This window comes from Rutilus rutilus (assembly GCF_951802725.1).
Source record: "Rutilus rutilus genome assembly, chromosome: 11".
NCBI lineage: Eukaryota > Metazoa > Chordata > Actinopteri > Cypriniformes > Leuciscidae > Rutilus > Rutilus rutilus.
In genome coordinates, this window is record NC_140216.1 from 37,624,633 (window position 1) to 37,642,893 (window position 18,261).

Consider the following 18,261-nt stretch of genomic DNA (forward strand, 5'->3'; position numbering starts at 1 on the left):
ATGGTAACTTGGTAATAGACCTACAATGTCTTCTTCTTCTCCTTTTTCAATTTGTTGTTATTACCATGATCATAATATCATGGTGCTTTTTATGTATACTTTGAAGATCCATAGTGTAGTGTATGAATATGGTAATCATACAGTTCTGATATATATTGAGGTATTACCATCTGATTTACCACAGTATTATCACAGCTTTTATCACAGCAATTAGACACAGCTTTGATAATTTATTAATATTATCATAATATGGCTGATTTTGATGAAAAAAACAAAAATACAGACACTTTCACTTTGTCGGGTTGAGATGGGAGAAAACAACGGCATGAATAATTATGAAAAATTGAAAATAAAATTGTTAAACCAGCATTATATTTTTAATTTGCAATTATAGCTAGAAATATAGATTTTAACAATGAAAAACAAAAGATGAAAAAATAGCAAAACATGTTTAGATTTTTAATTATATAAATCATTTTCATTGTGTATTTCATATTAAGGCTGTAAATTCATTTATTGTGTTTGACAGGTGTGATGATCAGTGGAGTTGAGTTTTTACCTCCATCATTAAGGCACGGGCTAAAATATGGATAGAGTTTCCCAGTGAAAGACTGATCAGTGAAAGAGTAGAGATGAGAGCTGGACTCCACATCATAAAAGGAGACCAGACCCTCCTCATAATCCACAAACACACCGACCCGCTGCGGCTTCACTCTCACACACAGAGAGACAGGAGGATCAGCACAGGCTTTATATTCATTCCCATTCCTCAGACCCACAGTCCAGTATCCATTACTGGGACTCGATGTGATCGCTCCCTTCCTGTTAATGGATTCTCTGACCACTCCTAAAGCCCATTTAGTCTTTCCCTTCACCTGCACCTCAAAATAAAATCTCCCTGAGGAGAATCCCTCCTTTCCCAGGACACATACAAATGTATCAAATCTCTCTGGTTTGTCTGGGAGTTTCTGCTCAATGTCTCCATCTCTCACTTGTTTTCCATCATCAGACAGGATGAGTTTAGGTTGAGCTGTATCAGGATCCAGAGTCACATCCACTGAGAAAACAGAGAATATAAATCACAACTTAATACAGATATTTAGTGATGATGTGTGTAATATGTAATCAGTGTTTAATCATACTGTCGGTCAGTGATGAAGCTGTGAGTATCTGAATGTAATCTAGTGTAGTGCAGACAGCACACTGTACCTGCATACTGCTGTCTCCTCTTCAGTTCTGTAGAGACACATGACAATAAAACACCATCAGATCTTTGACATCTTTATGTGTGAATTATAGACAAGATTTAAGGTTATATTTAAAGAATTGTGAACAACATCATGTTTTATCTGATCAATGTTTCTCTGCTGATATTTAGAGAATCCCTGAACTCCTATTGTGTTTGAGCTCGAAATATTCCTCCTTTTTAGAGCATCTTTGGGAATGTTTTGTGAACATTTTATGACATGTTTATTTTAGATATTGTTATGCCTAATGTTATTCATCTCAGTTTTGGAGTGTATTAGTGTTGTGGTTATTCAGCAAAGACAACACTATAAAAAATAACCTTAGAGAAAGTGAAAATGAAGCCCAGCACTGCGAAGCTGTTTGATACAGGTCAGAAATATTCCTCTAAAAATGAACAAATCTGCATCTTAAATTCATGATGTCTATCGATTTGATTTTCTTCTGCTAAACTGATTTTATCTGACACATAATCACAACATTTAGATGAAACCGCTGAAAAGACTGAAAATGGCAGAAAATGAATGTTTCTTTCTGTAGTTTCTCATCTAAAAGTGTTCACAGATTTACTAAAGCCTCAAGGTTCTGGTTACAGTGATGAAGCTTCTAGTACAAGATGAATTTACTGCATGTTTCCTGAAATTAGAGATGAATATGACCTGCTCTCTTCAAGAAGAACTGTGATGATAATGAGACACAAACACATGATCACACACTTCTCTTATTTCAGCTTTAACAGACTCATTCTTCATTACTGATATTAAAAGATGATAAATATATGTATCTGTACGGTGTATTTGATATTGCTGTACCAGTTAGCGTGAGTTTCTCCTGTAGAGAGTCCTGCAGTTTAGTCAGAGCTCTCCTCAGAGTCTCCAGACTCTCATCAGTCTTCACACTGATCTCAGACCAGTTCCTGGTGTTTCTAGAGCTGCACAGGGATGAGTAAATCTACAGCAGGAGAGAGGAGAAATCCTTCAGCATGGGGAGTGTTATGGTGTCATATACTGCATTATCATTGATCAGAGAGATGTTGACTGACCTGTAGGAGGTGGAGGTGATCTTCAGTGTGTGAGAGCTGCTCCAGCTCAGTGTTTCTCATCTTTAGCTCAGTGATCTCCTGCTCCAGCTCTTCAATGAGCTCTTCCTCCTGTTTCTCTGCTGCTTTCTGCTGCTCCTCCATCATCTCCAGCAGTTCAGTCTGACATCTCTCAATGGAGCGGATGAGATCAGTGAAGAGCTCCACACGGGCTGCTTTCTCCTTCTCTGTGTTTCTCTGCTCAACCAGGACAATCAACACATTATTAGTGGCGTTTGTTAAGAGAAGAATCAGTGTTATTATTTCTCATACTTCAGTGTTTTTAGGCGGTTTTCAAAATCCCTCATTCTGCCCCGTTTGCACTGAATGATTCCTCAGATCATGTGTGTTGTTGAGGAGAGATGTGTTATTACTTAACTAAGTGATCAGGGAATCACAGACGTGTCGATATTCAGACCAGCAGTGTGACTGTGAGTGTGAAATTGCTTTTATACAACAATTCAATAAACAATGATAGATATTAAAATTTATTTAATTTAATAATTTTAAACTCACTTTTCTGACTTCTGCTGAGTGTTTGACGTCTTGAATCTTCTTGATTCTGTCCTGGATCATCTGCTGTGTGTCTTTCTGTGTCTTCATCAGTTGAGTCTATAGACAGAGAACAACACACAATATGTTTTCATAACTGATTCATTTATATTAAAGAACATGTGATTCCTCGTGATAAGAGCCATTTAAAATCAGTTTGTCAGTAACTTCTACCTTCTTCTCTTCACTCTCCTCTTCGAAAGAAACAGTGTTGTGGTTCTGGTGGTCTTTCAAAGCACACATCGGACACACACATGTCTGATCATCTCTACAGAACAGCTCCAGAGGTCTCTCATGTTTCTGACATATATAGTCCTCCAGATTACTCACAGGATTGATCAGTTTGTGTTTCTTTAAACCTGCCACTCTCGAATGAGGCGCCAGGTGAGTTTCACAGTAAGAGCTCTGACACACCAGACACGACTTCAGGGCTTTCAGCTTTCTTTCCTCACAGAAGTCACACAGAACTTCAGCTTTTTTCAGAACTTCAGCTTTTTTCTCAGGACTTTTCTTTTTATAGTGATCTACAACTTCTCGGAGTGTGGTGTTAATCTTGAGATCAGGTCTGTGCTTGAATGTTTCTTTACAATATGGACAGTTGCAGGTCTGGCTGTTGTCCCAGAACTTATTCAGACAGGTCTTGCAGAAGTTGTGTCCACATGGAGTGCTGACTGGATCAGTGAACACGTCCAGACATATAGAGCACTGAAGCTCCTCAGTCAGTGGACCGCTGGAGGAAGACATCGCTGGAGTAAGCATTGGAGAAATGAAGAAGATAAATCACCTACACTACTAGTCTAAAGTTTGGAAACACATTTTACTTTTTGATTTAATGGCTTTTGCTTGAAGGACTTAAATAACAATAATTATTATTATTATTATTAGCCTTATTATTATAAATGGGCTCATTTAATACTGTTTATAAAGAATCCCATGATGCACCTCATGAAGTTGGTTGAATGTAAAGAATGTCTAGAGACAAAGAGTGACGTCTTTGAGGAAACTCAAATATATTAGAGATCATGTACAGTCAGCTGGTCATTACTGCAAAATGAACCCAGACAAGCTGATCAGAACCCTAATGTGAAGCTCATTACACGAACACTTACTGTACCAAATAAATAAATACACGAAGGAGCAATATTGATTTGAAATCTTGATTTGAAATGATTATTATCTGCTGCTGTACACTCCTGAACTACATATTAAATATTATATGAGAAGAGTGAAAGTTATTCATGCACTAATTCATTCTTCTTGTTTTTTTATTTTTTGTTTATTGACTTACATGGAGGTGTTTCCTCAATACTCCGTCTCCTGGTTTGTCTTGCTTGTGTTGATGTTGGTGAAGATTCTGCCATTGTTCTTCCCTCTTCGTTTTCAAGAATAGAAATGTTATTGAATGATCAAAGAACTTATAAGAAACATCTAAGTCCATTTTCCAACAAAACATATATATATACATATCTTTTCACAAAATAAATTATATAGTCAAGTTTAGTTTTGATCTAGTTTATTATAAAAGTGATTTTCATCTGCAGTTTAGCAGGTTTGTGTTCAGTGAATCTGCAGGTCATTTACTTCCTGTTTCTTTAGTCTTTCTGCCATGTGACAAAATGACAGAAACGTCAAACTTTGCTTTAAAAACAATCAAATGACATATTTAAATACAATTCTGATACCATTTCAGTGCAGTGAACAACTAAAATAGTTAAGTATTATATATGCTTAAACCTGGTTCTGAACTTATTCCAGTTCGACATAAACCTACTAAACCAGTTCACTTCCATTAGAAACCTGTTCAGCACAATCTCTCTTATATTTCTATCTCTTACCTGTGAGGATCAGATGTGTCCACAAGACTCTTTGAACGGATCAATAAATATTCTGTAGTTTAAAGAGGTTGATCGTTTCAGGAGTCCATATTGTTGTTGATCAAGTTAGTTTCACTTTCTCTGAATCTCTCTGAACTACAGTGATGTCAGAGCGGTCCGTGTGGATAAAACATCGAACATGTCTGCGTTCGTTACTTCAGTGTATGTGTATGCATGATGTACATAGCCTACTTTTTTTCTTTTTCTTTTTTTTTTTTAATCTTTTTACAGTCTATGGTATGTACAGATAGAGAAAAAGGTAGAACATTTCTGTTTAATTTTCTACGAGAAACTGGATTGGACCGTAAAATAAACAGAAGAAGGAGAAGATCCGTTAGGGTTTGATACGACTTTATCTTTCTGTGCTATATTTTTTTCAGGAATGTGGTTGGGAACTTAGCCCAATGTAACTTAGTGATCAATGTGGCTTGTCAGTATCTTTTCAGAATAATTTGTCTTGCTTTTATTTTCCTCCAGAGAGACATCTTCTCCAGTATGTTTACAGCGCTCTCTCCAAACCTGCTGGATCCTCCGGTCCTGAGTTCAATGCAGTGGGTCTGTATGATGACAGACGGATCTCTCACTACAGTAATGAAGAACAAACCTGGAAAAGAGGCCGCCAGAGTTCAGAGATCTGGAGAGACACTGAAGAACCAGATGAATCCAAAGACTGGTTTATACATCTGGTTTATACTCTGGCAAACTGCACAAGATCCAAATGTGACGGTGAGTCTGCTGAGTTCAGCTGTTTTATCAGTGATCAGACCTGTAATATGAGTGTGGACTTACTGTGGCGCACAAAATAACTGGACGTTTAGGTCACACATAAAATATCTGAAAGCTATAACATGAAATATCATATCAAGTGTAATGTGTTTCTTCGAAAGTGGTAGCACACTTTCAAGTAAACATTTGACAAAAAGAGGATTGTTAGATCTAATGTTTATAGACATAAATGATGACAAACAGTACACTGACTTTGTTTGTTAGTTAATGTGATGAATTCTGGCATCAAGAGCACCTGGGAAACTTGCACCTCCACGTTGGCCATTCGTTATTACAACGTATGTCACATTCAAGAATTATAATGTGAACCATAAACCCAACTACATCTGAAATCTAAATGATGTAAATGATTATAATTTATTTATACATGGTATCACACCTACATTTATGTGCTACATAAGGCAAATTGTGAAAGTTTGATTATGATTATCCAGTATACAACTGCTTTATATGCTGTGATTTTTAGGCCTCCATACACTACAGAGGAGAGTCGGCTGTGAGCTGGATCCAGTGATGAATGTAGAAGCGTTTGATGAGTACGGATATGATGGAGAGGATTTTAGTGCCTTTAATTCTGACACGATGCAGTGGATGGAGAAAAATCCAAAGGCAAAAGAAACCAAAATGAAGTGGAGCAATCACAGAGTTCGCAGACTGGTCGTCCAGTCATACCTCAGGACCTGCATGGACTGGATCTCCACGTTTAATAATTCAATAAGCAGTATGTGTTGATCTGATGACTTCAGTCTTTTGAACTTAGTGTTTCATGTCTTTGTATTCAGAATCAAGTGTCTTTTTTTAGATGTAGTAATATTCTTTACTCAAGATGTTTCTTATTGCAGATGCACCAGATGTTCACACGTTTGCCTCTGAAGCTCCTCATGACCGAAGCAAGCTGAATCTGAGCTGTCTGGCCACTGGCTTCTACCCCAAACACATCGAGATGAAGATCACATTGAACAACGCTAGTGTTGAACCCTTCAGCTCTACTGGAGTCAGACCCAATGATGACGAGAGCTTTCAGATGAGAATCAGTGTGGAGATTCACAGAGATGAAGAAGAGAGTTATGAGTGTCACGTCTCTCATAGCAGTCTGACACAGACACTTATAACACAGTGGGGTAAATATGAGAGTATGTCCTGTCAGAAGTTAACTTTAATTTGTGACCTCTTTACCTGTATTTGAGATTGCAGCTCAGTCAGATTTTCTCAAATTAAATTTGGAGATTTTTTTTTTTTTGGTCTTTGCATGTTGTTATTAATTTATAAAAATTGTAAAAAGACTGTTGTTGTTTTCCTACAGATGAAAAGCGCACTAATAGCAGTGAAGAATCTAGAAGGCATGATTTGGCAGTAACTGCTGTATTTGCACTGGTAGTTTTAAATGTGTTTTTATGGTGTTTCTGCGCAGGAACGGCACACAAAGAGTTAAATGGCAAGTTCAAAATGTTTAAAACTATTTAAAGTAGTTCACCTAAAAATTACATCCTCATGTTGTTTCAAACCTGTATGACTTTCTGTTTTTCTACAGAACTGAATTATTCTTTTGTCCTTGCAATGAAGTCAATGGGGTGCAAAATAACATTTGACTTTCATTGTGTGGACTAAAGAAAAACACATTCTTCAAAATAACTAATTTTCCTTTAATAAACGTTTTAATAATTTTTTGAAGTGATGCAGATAAACTGCTTTAAAATTCAGTGCCATAAAAGCTTATGAATTATGAAACACAAAACTGAATAATTATGAAGTCAGCATGAGCTAAGCTTAAATTTGTCTAATGTGTATTTTATAATCTCTAGGCCAGATGAACTATAATGGCTCCAGCAGAAGAGAGAACGTCATCTCAGGGTCTCCAGAACGACCGAAGCCTGTTGAGCGAAACCGGTTTCAGTGGCTACTCGGGTCAGTTTGGACTTCGTTTGAGCAAACTCAGTTTTTTCAGACTCAAAAAAGTGGATCACCTTTTAGTGGTGTTCATCAAAATTTGATACTGGAGTTTAAGTCCAAGAAGGCATTAATGCAGGGTTTTTCCTGTAGGCCGAAGAATCTGTGCTCATGTACAGCAGTGAAGCCAGAAGAGGATCTTCCTACAACAGGTTCTTCCATGAAAACACATCTCAGGGTTTCAAAATAAGAATTTCATTTCACCGTTCTGATCAGGTTAAATAATTTGTAAGCTTTAGTGGTCAATACAGATTACAATTAGTTTTTTTATTTTTTATATGGAGCCGGTTGCACCAGCTGCTTAATGTACAAGTACATTGAAATATTTACAAAAGCCTCCGACCAGAACCATATATGTGACCCTGGACCACAAAACCAGTCACAATTTTTCAGAATTGAGATTTATACATCACATGAAATCTGCATAAACAAGCATTTCATTGATGTATGGTTTGTTATGATAGGACAATATTTGGCCGAGATACAACTATTGAAAATCTGGAATCTGAGAGTGCAAAAAAATCTAAACATTGAGAAAATCTCCTTTAAAGTTGTCCATTTATGTTCACGATTGTGCTGCATTCACTCACAAAAATAAATGTTTTAGATATTTACGCTAGGAAATTTACTATATCTTCATGGAACATGATCTTTATGTAATATCCTAATGATTTTTGGCATAAAAGAAAAATGGATAATTTTGACCCATACAATGTGTTGGCTATTGCCACAAATATACCCGTGCGAGACTGGTTTTGTGATCCAGGGTCACATATTGTGTCCGTTTCTTCATATTGTACACAAGAATACTTCCTATATTTCACGGTGTGATCCCGGACAGCACAGCGGCCTCGTTGAGAAGATTCCCGGCCTCCTTCCTGTACTTCGGACTCGTTTCTTTCGCTCTCCGTGCCTCTCGGAGGTTTTCCTTCAGGTTGTCCAGCAGCCTTGTCTTGTCTTGGTGACTGTGATCTGTAGATTCCAGCTGTGTGGTCATGGAGTCCTCCTTCTTCAGAAGCCAGTCGATCATCTCTTGGAGTTTAGTGGCCACGGATATGATGGCTTTGGTGGCTTTGCTCAGCTCTGTGATGTTGTCTTTCGTCATCTTCAGGTCGGTGGGGATTTCGGCCTCTGACCTCACCATCAGAGTGAAGTCATATCCTTTAACCTCCAGACTGATGTAGCAGTTCCCTAACGGGGGGGAAGTGAGACTCAAATGAAGAGGGTACTCGATAATAAAGGAAACAACAGTAAAGGACGTCACTTTATAAATTAAGGTTACAGATTCAGTGTCCGGTATAGGAATGATGAAATCATTTCTGATTAACATATCATATATGTTATGTAGACACCAAAATCATATTTACTTTATATAAAAGGAGTATTCTGAATGACTAACTACAATACATAATTCAATGCATAACTATACTAAAAATCTCTAAATAAAATAAAAAATAAATCAAATAAAAAGTCATTTATAAATTATAAATATTTAATACAATACATAAATTAAGTAAAACTGGATTAAACAAACAAAAAAGTTTCTATGGTACTCCAGGGTACTTTAAAGAATACCATGGTATTAGCCATAGTAACACATATAAAATTACCAGTGAAATATCATGCATCCAAAAACAGGATCCTGAATGATGAATAAAATACATAAACCTTATGCGCTACTTTTATTATCATATTAATCCTAGAGAGAATCTATTTGTAATGGTCCATTATGAATAAGTGTTTTGTGAAATGCATGAGTTCTCCATCATATGCTGATGTGTGTGTGTGTGTGTGTGTGTGTGTGTGTGTGTGTGTGTGTGTGTGTGTGTGTGTGTGTGTGCTCTGCCCCCTGCAGGCTGTGTGTGTGAGGGTCTTACCATGTTCCTCCTTGACCTTCTTCAGGCACTGAGTCAGACTGTCATTAGTCGGGCACTGGTAGTGACAAATTGGGCACCAGGTCAGGAAGCAGACAGACTGGCTAAACCGACCGTCTGCTAGCGGCCTCGCGTCACCCAGGTCAGATAAATCCCATCACATAGAGCCTCTTTCACCTAGATATCATCATATAGAGACAGTGTCTGTTCCACGAATTTGGAAATCCAAAAAACTTTTAAACCCATCTAAGGTTAAAAATTTAATTGATGTTCAACAAATAAAAAACAGCTATAATACAGATGAGCAAATGCTAACGCTTGGGTTGCTGAATATTCGATCGCTTACTTCAAAAGCACTCATTGTTAATGATATGATTTCAGATAATCACCTAGATGTGCTGTGTTTGACAGAAACCTGGCTAAAACCAAACGATTACATTACTTTAAATGAGTCCACCCCGCAAGATTACTGTTATAAACATGAGCCTTATCTGAAACGCAAAGGGGGAGGAGTTGCTGTAATTTATAGTAATATTTTCAAAACCACTAAGAAATCAAGTTTTAAATATAATTCTTTTGAAGTGTTAGTACTTAATGTAAAAATATATAGTATAAATGATAAATCACGTTTGAGATTTGTGCTGGCTACTGTATACAGGCCACCAGGGCACCATACAGACTTTATCAAAGAATTTGCGGACTTTCTATCAGAGTTAGTATTGGCTGCAGATAAAGTACTAATTGTTGGTGATTTTAATATACACATCGATAATGAAAAAGATGCATTGGGTTTGGCATTTAAAGACATTGTAAACTCAATTGGAGTTAGACAACACGTGTCAGGACCTACTCATCGTCGTAATCATACTCTAGATCTAATATTATCACATGGAATAGATGTTGATGCCGTTGAAATTCTGCAGCAGAGCGATGACATCTCAGATCATTATCTAGTCTCGTGTAAATTACATTTAGCCAAGGCTGCAAAGCCGACTCCGTGTTTCAAATATGTTAGACCTATCACTTCTGCCACTAAAGATTGCTTTATTAATAATCTTCCTGATCAGTTTCATCACCTTAGCATCCCGGATAGCTTAGAAGAACTTGATATTGCAACAGAAACTTTTAACTCTCTCTTTTCCAGCACTTTAGACACAGTTGCTCCTTTGCGCTTAAAGAAGATTAACGAAAATAATCCAACGCCGTGGTACAACGAGCACACTCGGGCCCTTAAGAGAGCAGCCAGAAAAATGGAACGCAACTGGAAGAAATCAAAACTAGAGGTATTTCGCATTTCATGGAAAGAGAGCTCGATTGCATACAGAGAGGCTTTAAAAGCTGCTAGATCTGCTTATTTTTCAACCCTATTAGAAGAAAATAAACATAATCCTAGGTTTTTATTTGAAACAGTGGCTAAACTAACGAAAAAGAAAGCTTCAAACACAGAAGTTTCCAAGCAGCACAGCAGTAATGACTTTATGAACTTCTTCACTTATAAGATTGATAATATCAGGGACAAAATTATAACTATGCAACCGTCTACTACAGTATCGCATCAGGCAGTGCATTGTAGTCTCCCTGAGGAAAAATTTGATTCATTCGTTGCTATAGGAGAGGAAGAATTTACTAAACTCGTTAAATCATCTAAATCGACAACATGTATGTTAGACCCTATACCGACTAAGCTACTGAAAGAGATGCTTCCAGAGGTCATAGATCCTCTTCTTAATATCATTAATTCGTCTTTATCATTAGGATACGTACCAAAAAACTTTAAGCTGGCTATGATTAAACCGCTTGTTAAAAAAACGCAACTTGATCCTACAGAATTAGTCAATTACAGGCCGATCTCGAATCTACCTTTTCTGTCAAAGATATTAGAAAAGGCAATATCCTCACAACTATGTTCCTTTTTAGAAAGAAATGATATCTGCGAGGATTTTCAGTCAGGATTTAGACCGTACCATAGTACTGAGACAGCTCTCGTTAGAGTCACAAATGATTTGCTCTTATCATCCGATCGTGGTTGTATCTCTCTATTAGTGTTACTCGATCTTAGTGCTGCGTTTGACACCATTGACCACAACATTTTTTTAAATAGACTAGAAAACTATGTTGGCATTAGTGGAATTGCACTAGCATGGTTTAAATCATACTTATCTGACCGTTATGAATTTGTAGCAGTAAATGAAGAGATGTCTCATCGATCACAAGTTCAGTATGGCGTACCACAAGGCTCAGTACTAGGACCGCTGCTGTTCACTCTGTACATGCTACCATTAGGAGATATCATTAGGAAACATGGAATTAGCTTCCACTGTTATGCCGACGATACTCAGCTCTATATTTCTTCAAAACCTAACGAAAACAACCAATTCACTAAATTAACAGAATGCATAGCTGATATAAAAAATTGGATGACTCGTAATTTCCTACTTCTAAATTCCTCACGTAATAACCTAGAATACTGTCTAACACTTGATGGCTGCTCTGTTAAAGGGACACTTCACCCATTTGCATTAAGCTTTGCATTGTTAGAAACCCAGTCATACTATTGAATGGTCGTGCAACACTCTCTCATTTTCCCCTGAGACGGGAGAAATCCGTTATTTACCTTTTACACTTCCTCCTACAATGACGCAAAAATCGTCATTTTGCGTCATTGTAGGAGGAAGTGTAAGAGGGGGGGATTTCTGTTGAGACTACAAGCACTAGTTCCTCATCTTTCCCAGGGGGCGGGACCCGCTCACGCTACAGACCTATTACAGATCAGTGGGTGGGACTTTACTCTCTGAAACTGAAAGCAATATCCTCCATCTTGTTTGAAGCTAAGCTAACAGGCGCTGTGGAGACAGATGTAAAGTTATGACAATAGCGGAGGAGAGTGCTCAATATGATATAGAAGAAGAGGATTTCGGAAGTCTGATGCTTGAATCAGGTGTTTGTGGCTACCTTTACAAGCCGCATTATAGCGAAGAGCAGCCGAGGCAGAAGACCTGCCTGCCGCGGACGAGGAGCCCGGACTGGCTCGAGTTAGGGCGGACTGGTGGCGCCGGTGATCTCACTATGCAACTCATAGACTGTAAGATGCAACTACGAACACAGAGATAGAGTCCGTCTGCGGCAAAGAATTTCAACGATAACGATTTCTCCTGGACGAAATCTCTGAATCAGACGAGGACACGGACGTTTGTGTTGAGAACTATCCTAGTTTCGCACCGCATATGTTCTGACTGAACATCCAGGTACCATGCAATAATTCACCTTTTCGAAAGAAATACAAACGAGGAGTAATGAGTTCGCCAACTAACTAGACATTTTGTGTGAATGTGAAATGAATTTCTAGCTCTGGTGGTAGCGAGCCTTGTAGACGGAAGAGTGATTTCTCTTTTAGGCAGATATGCGCTTTCTGGATTAGTGGGAGTGGCTTGCGGAGCTGTGCAATGTGGTGCATTGTGGGAGTTGTTGTCTTTCATACAAATGCGTCCTGAAGTTACTTTTTGTCTTTCCTCGGTCACGAAGGCACCAAATTCAAAATTTATTTTACATTTCGACTACATATATGACCCACTTTAAATAAAAAACAATGTTCAAATGGGTGGAATGCCCCTTTAAGTCTTCGTCGTCGGTTAGGAACCTGGGTGTGCTCTTTGATACCAATCTTTCATTTGAAAGTCACGTGTCTAGTATCTGTAAAACCGCATTTTTCCATCTTAAAAATATATCTAAATTACGTCATATGCTCTCATTGACAAATGCGGAACAATTAGTTCATGCGTTCATGACATCAAGGCTAGATTATTGTAATGCTCTACTGGGTGGTTGCCCTGCACGCTTAATAAACAAACTACAGCTGGTTCAAAACGCAGCAGCTCGAGTTCTTACCAGAACCAGGAAGTATGACCATATTAGCCCGGTTCTGTCAAAACTGCACTGGCTCCCTATTAAACATCGCATCAATTTTAAAATATTGCTGATTACTTACAAAGCACTAAATGGTTTAGCTCCGCAGTTCTTGAGCGAGCTCTTAACGCATTATAGTCCTTCACGTCTATTGCGATCTCAAAATTCCGGCCAGTTGATAATACCTAGAATATCAAAATCGACTGCTGGCGGTAGATCCTTTTCCTATTTAGCACCAAAACTTTGGAACAATCTTCCTAACATTGTCCGGGAAGCAGAGGCACTCTGTCAGTTCAAAGCTAGATTAAAGACACATCTCTTTGACATAGCATTCACATAATACATTATAGACTTCTATAAGTCAGTGTTAGGCTGCATAGATTAGGTCAGATGGAACCGGGAACACTTCCCATAAATCCTGATGTACTTGTTACATCATGAGAAGAATGGCATCTACGCTAATTTTAGTGTCTTTGTTTATCCCGAGGTTTTCCCGCAGCCTGCCGGATCCAGGCCGTATCCAGATGTGATGAAGACCCTTGGCCTGGACCCGATGACAACGCAGTGCTGAAGTGCCAACTAGTCTCTCCCTATGGAGGATCCCTTTCCCACTCTACAGATAAAGCGTCGTCGGGAAAACTCAATTTGCGTATCTACCCCGAATTGATAAAATAAAATAAAATTCTGAATCAAAACTATAAGGAAACACCAGTAATTTGTTTAGGCTTGGTTTGTAGGGAATTACAAACCTGCACACATGTATTCAAACGCACATAACTATAGAACCAATTCTTAATGCGCACATGAACTCCATCAGCGTTTCTCACAGGATCGCGTTTAAAGTTTGTGTAGAGAGAATGGTGTCGTCTTGGCGGCCCCTAATTTAATAACATATGATCGTTGCGACGGAAGCGAATCAATCAAAACTAACTTTAGTTGTAAAATAACTTTATTAAAGAACCGCTATAAAGCCAAAACATTCTCTGTTACCTTAAATTATACGTTTATCTCTGTAAAGCTGCTTTGAAACAATCTACATTGTTACAGTTTTTCTCAGTCGCTTTGGTGCATTTCTCACATCACTATTTACATTTGCACAACAGTTAGTTCAACCTCCACAACATTTAGTCATTTGTGCACATCATAGTAGCAGTTTCTCATTCCTTACAACAAACTGCAAATGCTTTTGGACATGCATCAATTGCTTTCATACAACTCTCTGCTGTTTTATAACATTATCATTTGCTTATGTCATGTCAGTCAAAATTAACTATACTTGTGAATGCTGAATAGTCACTCCATATAAAACTAATAGTCCTCATTTCATTGCTTGAGTCATTACATACAAAAATGTTGAACTAGTTGTCAAAATCTGTCAAGCAAATTTTACAAAACTTTTAAAATCTTTTTTTTTCTGAAAATGTCTCTTAAATTGAACAATTTCTCTCAGGTGAATCTCAGCTTTCACTGATGAGGAACATCTGGATGTGCATGAATGATTACAGTACTATGTATGTTGTATGTTCCAATAAGTACTGCAATATTGTTTACAGTTGTGCACAGCTCTACGCAAACGGAGTTTATGCTTGTTGTAAATAAGGGTGTATTTTTTTTCTTTTGCACAATGCTGTGAACAAATTAGAATTGCAAAGAGCATATGCAGTAAAAATGTGAAACATACATACTCAGTTACCTCACTAAATACAGTAATGTGTAACTTTACTGTATTTTTCAAATGGCTGTGCAAATAGTATATAGTGCTGTCTTGAGCATTTTGTAGGTAGTGTCACCAAGATCTGACTTTTTTCATAAACAATGGTGTCAGGACTTTTCATCTTGATGACACTGACACTTTCATTGACATGAATACTTGCTTTTGAGGAATGAGCTATCCATTTTGAGCAAGTGACACGCTTTTGCAGGTTATCAACTAGGTTTTGCAGTTTGTACTAATTGTTTTGAGAACTGCATTAACTGTTGTGCAAATGTAAATAGTGATGTGAGAAATGCACCAAAGCGACTGAGAAAAACTGTAAAAGCGCTATATAAATGAAGATGACTTGACTTGACTTGACTAGCGATTTGCAACAGTCTGAAGGATGTTCTTCATAGTTTCATAGTGTTCCTGCTGTTTGTTGAACGTTTCGGCAACGTCATTGAAGCGCTCATCGAGGTCATTCACTCCAACATGTCGGGCCGTAAACCTGCCGGTCTTCTGATCTGCACCTGACATAAGATAGAGAGATTATAGACAGACAGACAGATAGATAGATAGATAGATAGATAGATAGATAGATAGATAGATAGATAGATAGATAGATAGATAGATAGATAGATAAAACTGACCATTAGCTGCTGGATGTGATTGTCTTGCAGATTCTGTTTGTGTTTTACTGTTTGACTGGAGCAAAGGTTCGCTCTGTAAGTTATGGAAAAACGACATTAAAACAATAAATAAATAAATAAATAAATAAATAATGAGAACACATGCAGTACATAACTTAAAGACAAACTTATATGATGGCATCAAGACTTTTACATTAAGAAACCTCTGTTACATGGAATATATAAATTAGACACGGACAAATTATAAAAAGAAATAAACACCCCTTACAAAAAATAAGTAAAGTTCAAGTAGCTATATTTTTTAAGTATACTTAGTGAGTATTCAGTGCCATAAAAGCTTATGAATTATGAAACACAAAACTGAATAATTACAAAGTCAGTATGAGCTAAGCTTAATGCTAAAGTTTTCTAATGTATTGTATTTTATAATCTCTAGGCCAGATGAACTATAATGGCTCCAGCAGAAGAGAGAACGTCATCTCAGGGTCTCCAGAACGACCGAAGCCTGTTGAACGAAACCGGTTTCAGTGGCTACTCGGGTCAGTTTGGGCTTCGTTTGAGCAAACTCAGTTTTTTCAGACTCAAAAAAGTGGATCACCTTTTAGTGGTGTTCATCAAAATTTGATACTGGAGTTTAAGTCCAAGAAGGCATTAATGCAGGGTTTTTCCTGCAGGCCGAAGAATCTGCTCTTGACCCTTGACCTCAAAACCAGTCACATGGGTCAATTTTTCAGAATTGAGATGTATACATCTCATGAAAGCTGCATAAACAAGCGTTTCATTTCTGTATGGTTTGTTAGGATAAGACAATATTTGGTCGAGATACAACTATTGTAAATCTGGAATCTGAGAGTGCAAAAAAATGAGTGTAAACTATACACATCTGAAGATTAATCTAAAACTGAGTATTTTTTGCTTTTATTTCACTGCTAACCTCGTTAAGTTGTACACAGTGAATGACAGTGTGTTTGGTCTCGTCTCTTCCAGATCTTGGTTCAGGGTGGCGTTACGTACAGAGACGAGCCCTGGCATAAAGAATGTTTCTTGTGTTCGGGTTGTAAAGTCCAGCTGGCCGGACAGCCTTTCACAACGCAGGGTGAAGATCCGTTCTGTGTGAAGTGCTTCAGTAACCTGTACGCCCAAACATGTGCCGCCTGCGACAAACCCATCACAGGTCAGTGTGTGTTAATGTGTCCTTATAACAAGAGCGCTCTTCATTAGCAGTTCCTTCAGCTGAGAACAGAAACACTGTCAGAAACAAGAGACAGTTGGCACATAAACAGGGTCGTGTGTTTGGAGGCTGTTGAGTGTGTGTGAATAAAGTTCTGCTTGTTCATCGGGACTCAAGAGTCTCTCATCCACCGGGTCATGACCTATGAGAATATAATATCTAACTCAAATATCAATATCAAATATCTCACTGTTTATATGTTTTAACCTTAGTGTATCATATTTGATACGCACATTTCTAAAACATTATCAAAACTTTGCTGAAAACTTGTACACAATCTACTACATCATCTATTGTATGAGTGATAGTTTATACATTTTAGCAAGTAAAAGGCCTTTTAGTGTAAATTTAACTATAACGTCCCCCTTCAGGTCGTGATTCTCGTGTCTTTTTGCTGTGAAATCTTGATTTTTTTAAGTAAATGTAAGAATAATGTTTATATTGTTATTAATATTTCAAGATAAACTGGACTGAAGCAACTTTTATTTGTTACATTTATTTGTTCATCTCTCAGTCATCATTGTATTGCATTATACGTTTTGCCTCCCACAATAAAAACTACAGAGATTTGATCATAAAACTAAGCATTTAAATATCATCTAACTAAGACATTATTGGGAGATATTGAGTGACAACTGATTTTTACATGCATTTCATGCAGTCCGCTATACTGTTATAAAGATCTCAATGATTTACATTACAAACAATCAGAATTTCATCCATTTATGGGGCATATAAATATCAGCAACAACAAATTGCATGTTTTTCCTCAGTTTGGACCTTTGAATAAAATTGAGGTGTTTTTTTCCCTCCAACTATATGAGCTTCATATTCTCACTAATCATACTATTAGACATAAAATCGTGTCGAATATGACATAAAAAAAAGCACATATCCCCCCCAAAAAAATGTCCATTTAAAAAGTTTATATAGCCTATATATATATATATATATATAGTACATCAATTTATTTAGATTTTCTCATCCTCATGTCGGTCCAAACCCCAATGACTTCTTCTATGGAAAACAAAAGAAGATATTACGCAGAATGTCCATGTTGCTCTTTTCCATTTAATGAAAGTGAATGTAGACTGGGGCTGTCAAGCTCCACACATAAAAAATGACAAAAGTAGTCCAGCAAAACATGACTTAAACATAACATACAAGTTGCATAAACCATGTTGGTTTTTTTGTCATTTATAAAAAGCTCAACAGCCCCAGTCCCCATTCACTTTCATTATGTCTAGAAGAACTTCTTTTGTTGCACAGAAGTAAGCAATATAAGTTTGGAACAACATTGAGTAAATCATCTTTAGCAGAACAACACTGTAAAAAAAAATCCATAAAAAACAGAAAAGTTAAGTTTACAAACATTTATATTAACCATATATCACAACACAATGCAATGCATAATTCAAAATACGG

At 37.3% G+C, this 18,261-nt stretch overlaps 2 protein-coding genes across 2 annotated transcripts in view; one reads left to right on the forward strand and one right to left on the reverse strand.

The window, feature by feature from the left end:
* LOC311300154 (uncharacterized protein) overlaps window positions 1–4,832 on the reverse strand; it is a 30,294-nt gene extending 25,462 nt beyond the window's left edge. Inside the window, exons 1-8 of the mRNA XM_084424287.1 lie at window positions 4,711–4,832; window positions 4,164–4,247; window positions 3,050–3,621; window positions 2,840–2,935; window positions 2,288–2,521; window positions 2,058–2,196; window positions 1,210–1,236; window positions 515–1,057 (exon numbers count right to left, since the gene is read on the reverse strand). Coding sequence (XP_084280413.1) covers window positions 515–1,057; window positions 1,210–1,236; window positions 2,058–2,196; window positions 2,288–2,521; window positions 2,840–2,935; window positions 3,050–3,621; window positions 4,164–4,236 — 1,684 coding nt within the window. The 5' untranslated portion in view covers window positions 4,237–4,247; window positions 4,711–4,832. The remainder of the gene's footprint in view (window positions 1–514; window positions 1,058–1,209; window positions 1,237–2,057; window positions 2,197–2,287; window positions 2,522–2,839; window positions 2,936–3,049; window positions 3,622–4,163; window positions 4,248–4,710) is intronic.
* LOC311299501 (zinc-alpha-2-glycoprotein-like) lies at window positions 4,725–17,741 on the forward strand. The gene is made up of 9 exons (XM_084423090.1): window positions 4,725–4,896; window positions 5,227–5,475; window positions 6,002–6,256; window positions 6,378–6,656; window positions 6,839–6,970; window positions 7,338–7,440; window positions 7,576–7,634; window positions 16,042–16,144; window positions 16,593–17,741. The coding sequence occupies exons 1-9, from the start codon at window positions 4,854–4,856 to the stop codon at window positions 16,720–16,722; spliced, it is 1,353 nt and encodes a 450-aa protein (XP_084279216.1). The 5' UTR covers window positions 4,725–4,853; the 3' UTR covers window positions 16,723–17,741.
* The last annotated feature ends 520 nt before the right edge of the window (window positions 17,742–18,261 follow it).

Bases quoted from the DNA above. Each gene is read 5' to 3' on its own strand.
- LOC311299501 (XM_084423090.1), top strand. From the start codon at position 4,854: ATGTCAGAGCGGTCCGTGTGGATAAAACATCGAACATGTCTGC. The intron at 6,257-6,377 runs GTATGTGTTGAT...TTCTTATTGCAG, and splicing joins GTTTAATAATTCAATAAGCA to ATGCACCAGATGTTCACACG. The intron at 7,441-7,575 runs GTCAGTTTGGAC...TTTTTCCTGTAG, and splicing joins CGGTTTCAGTGGCTACTCGG to GCCGAAGAATCTGTGCTCAT.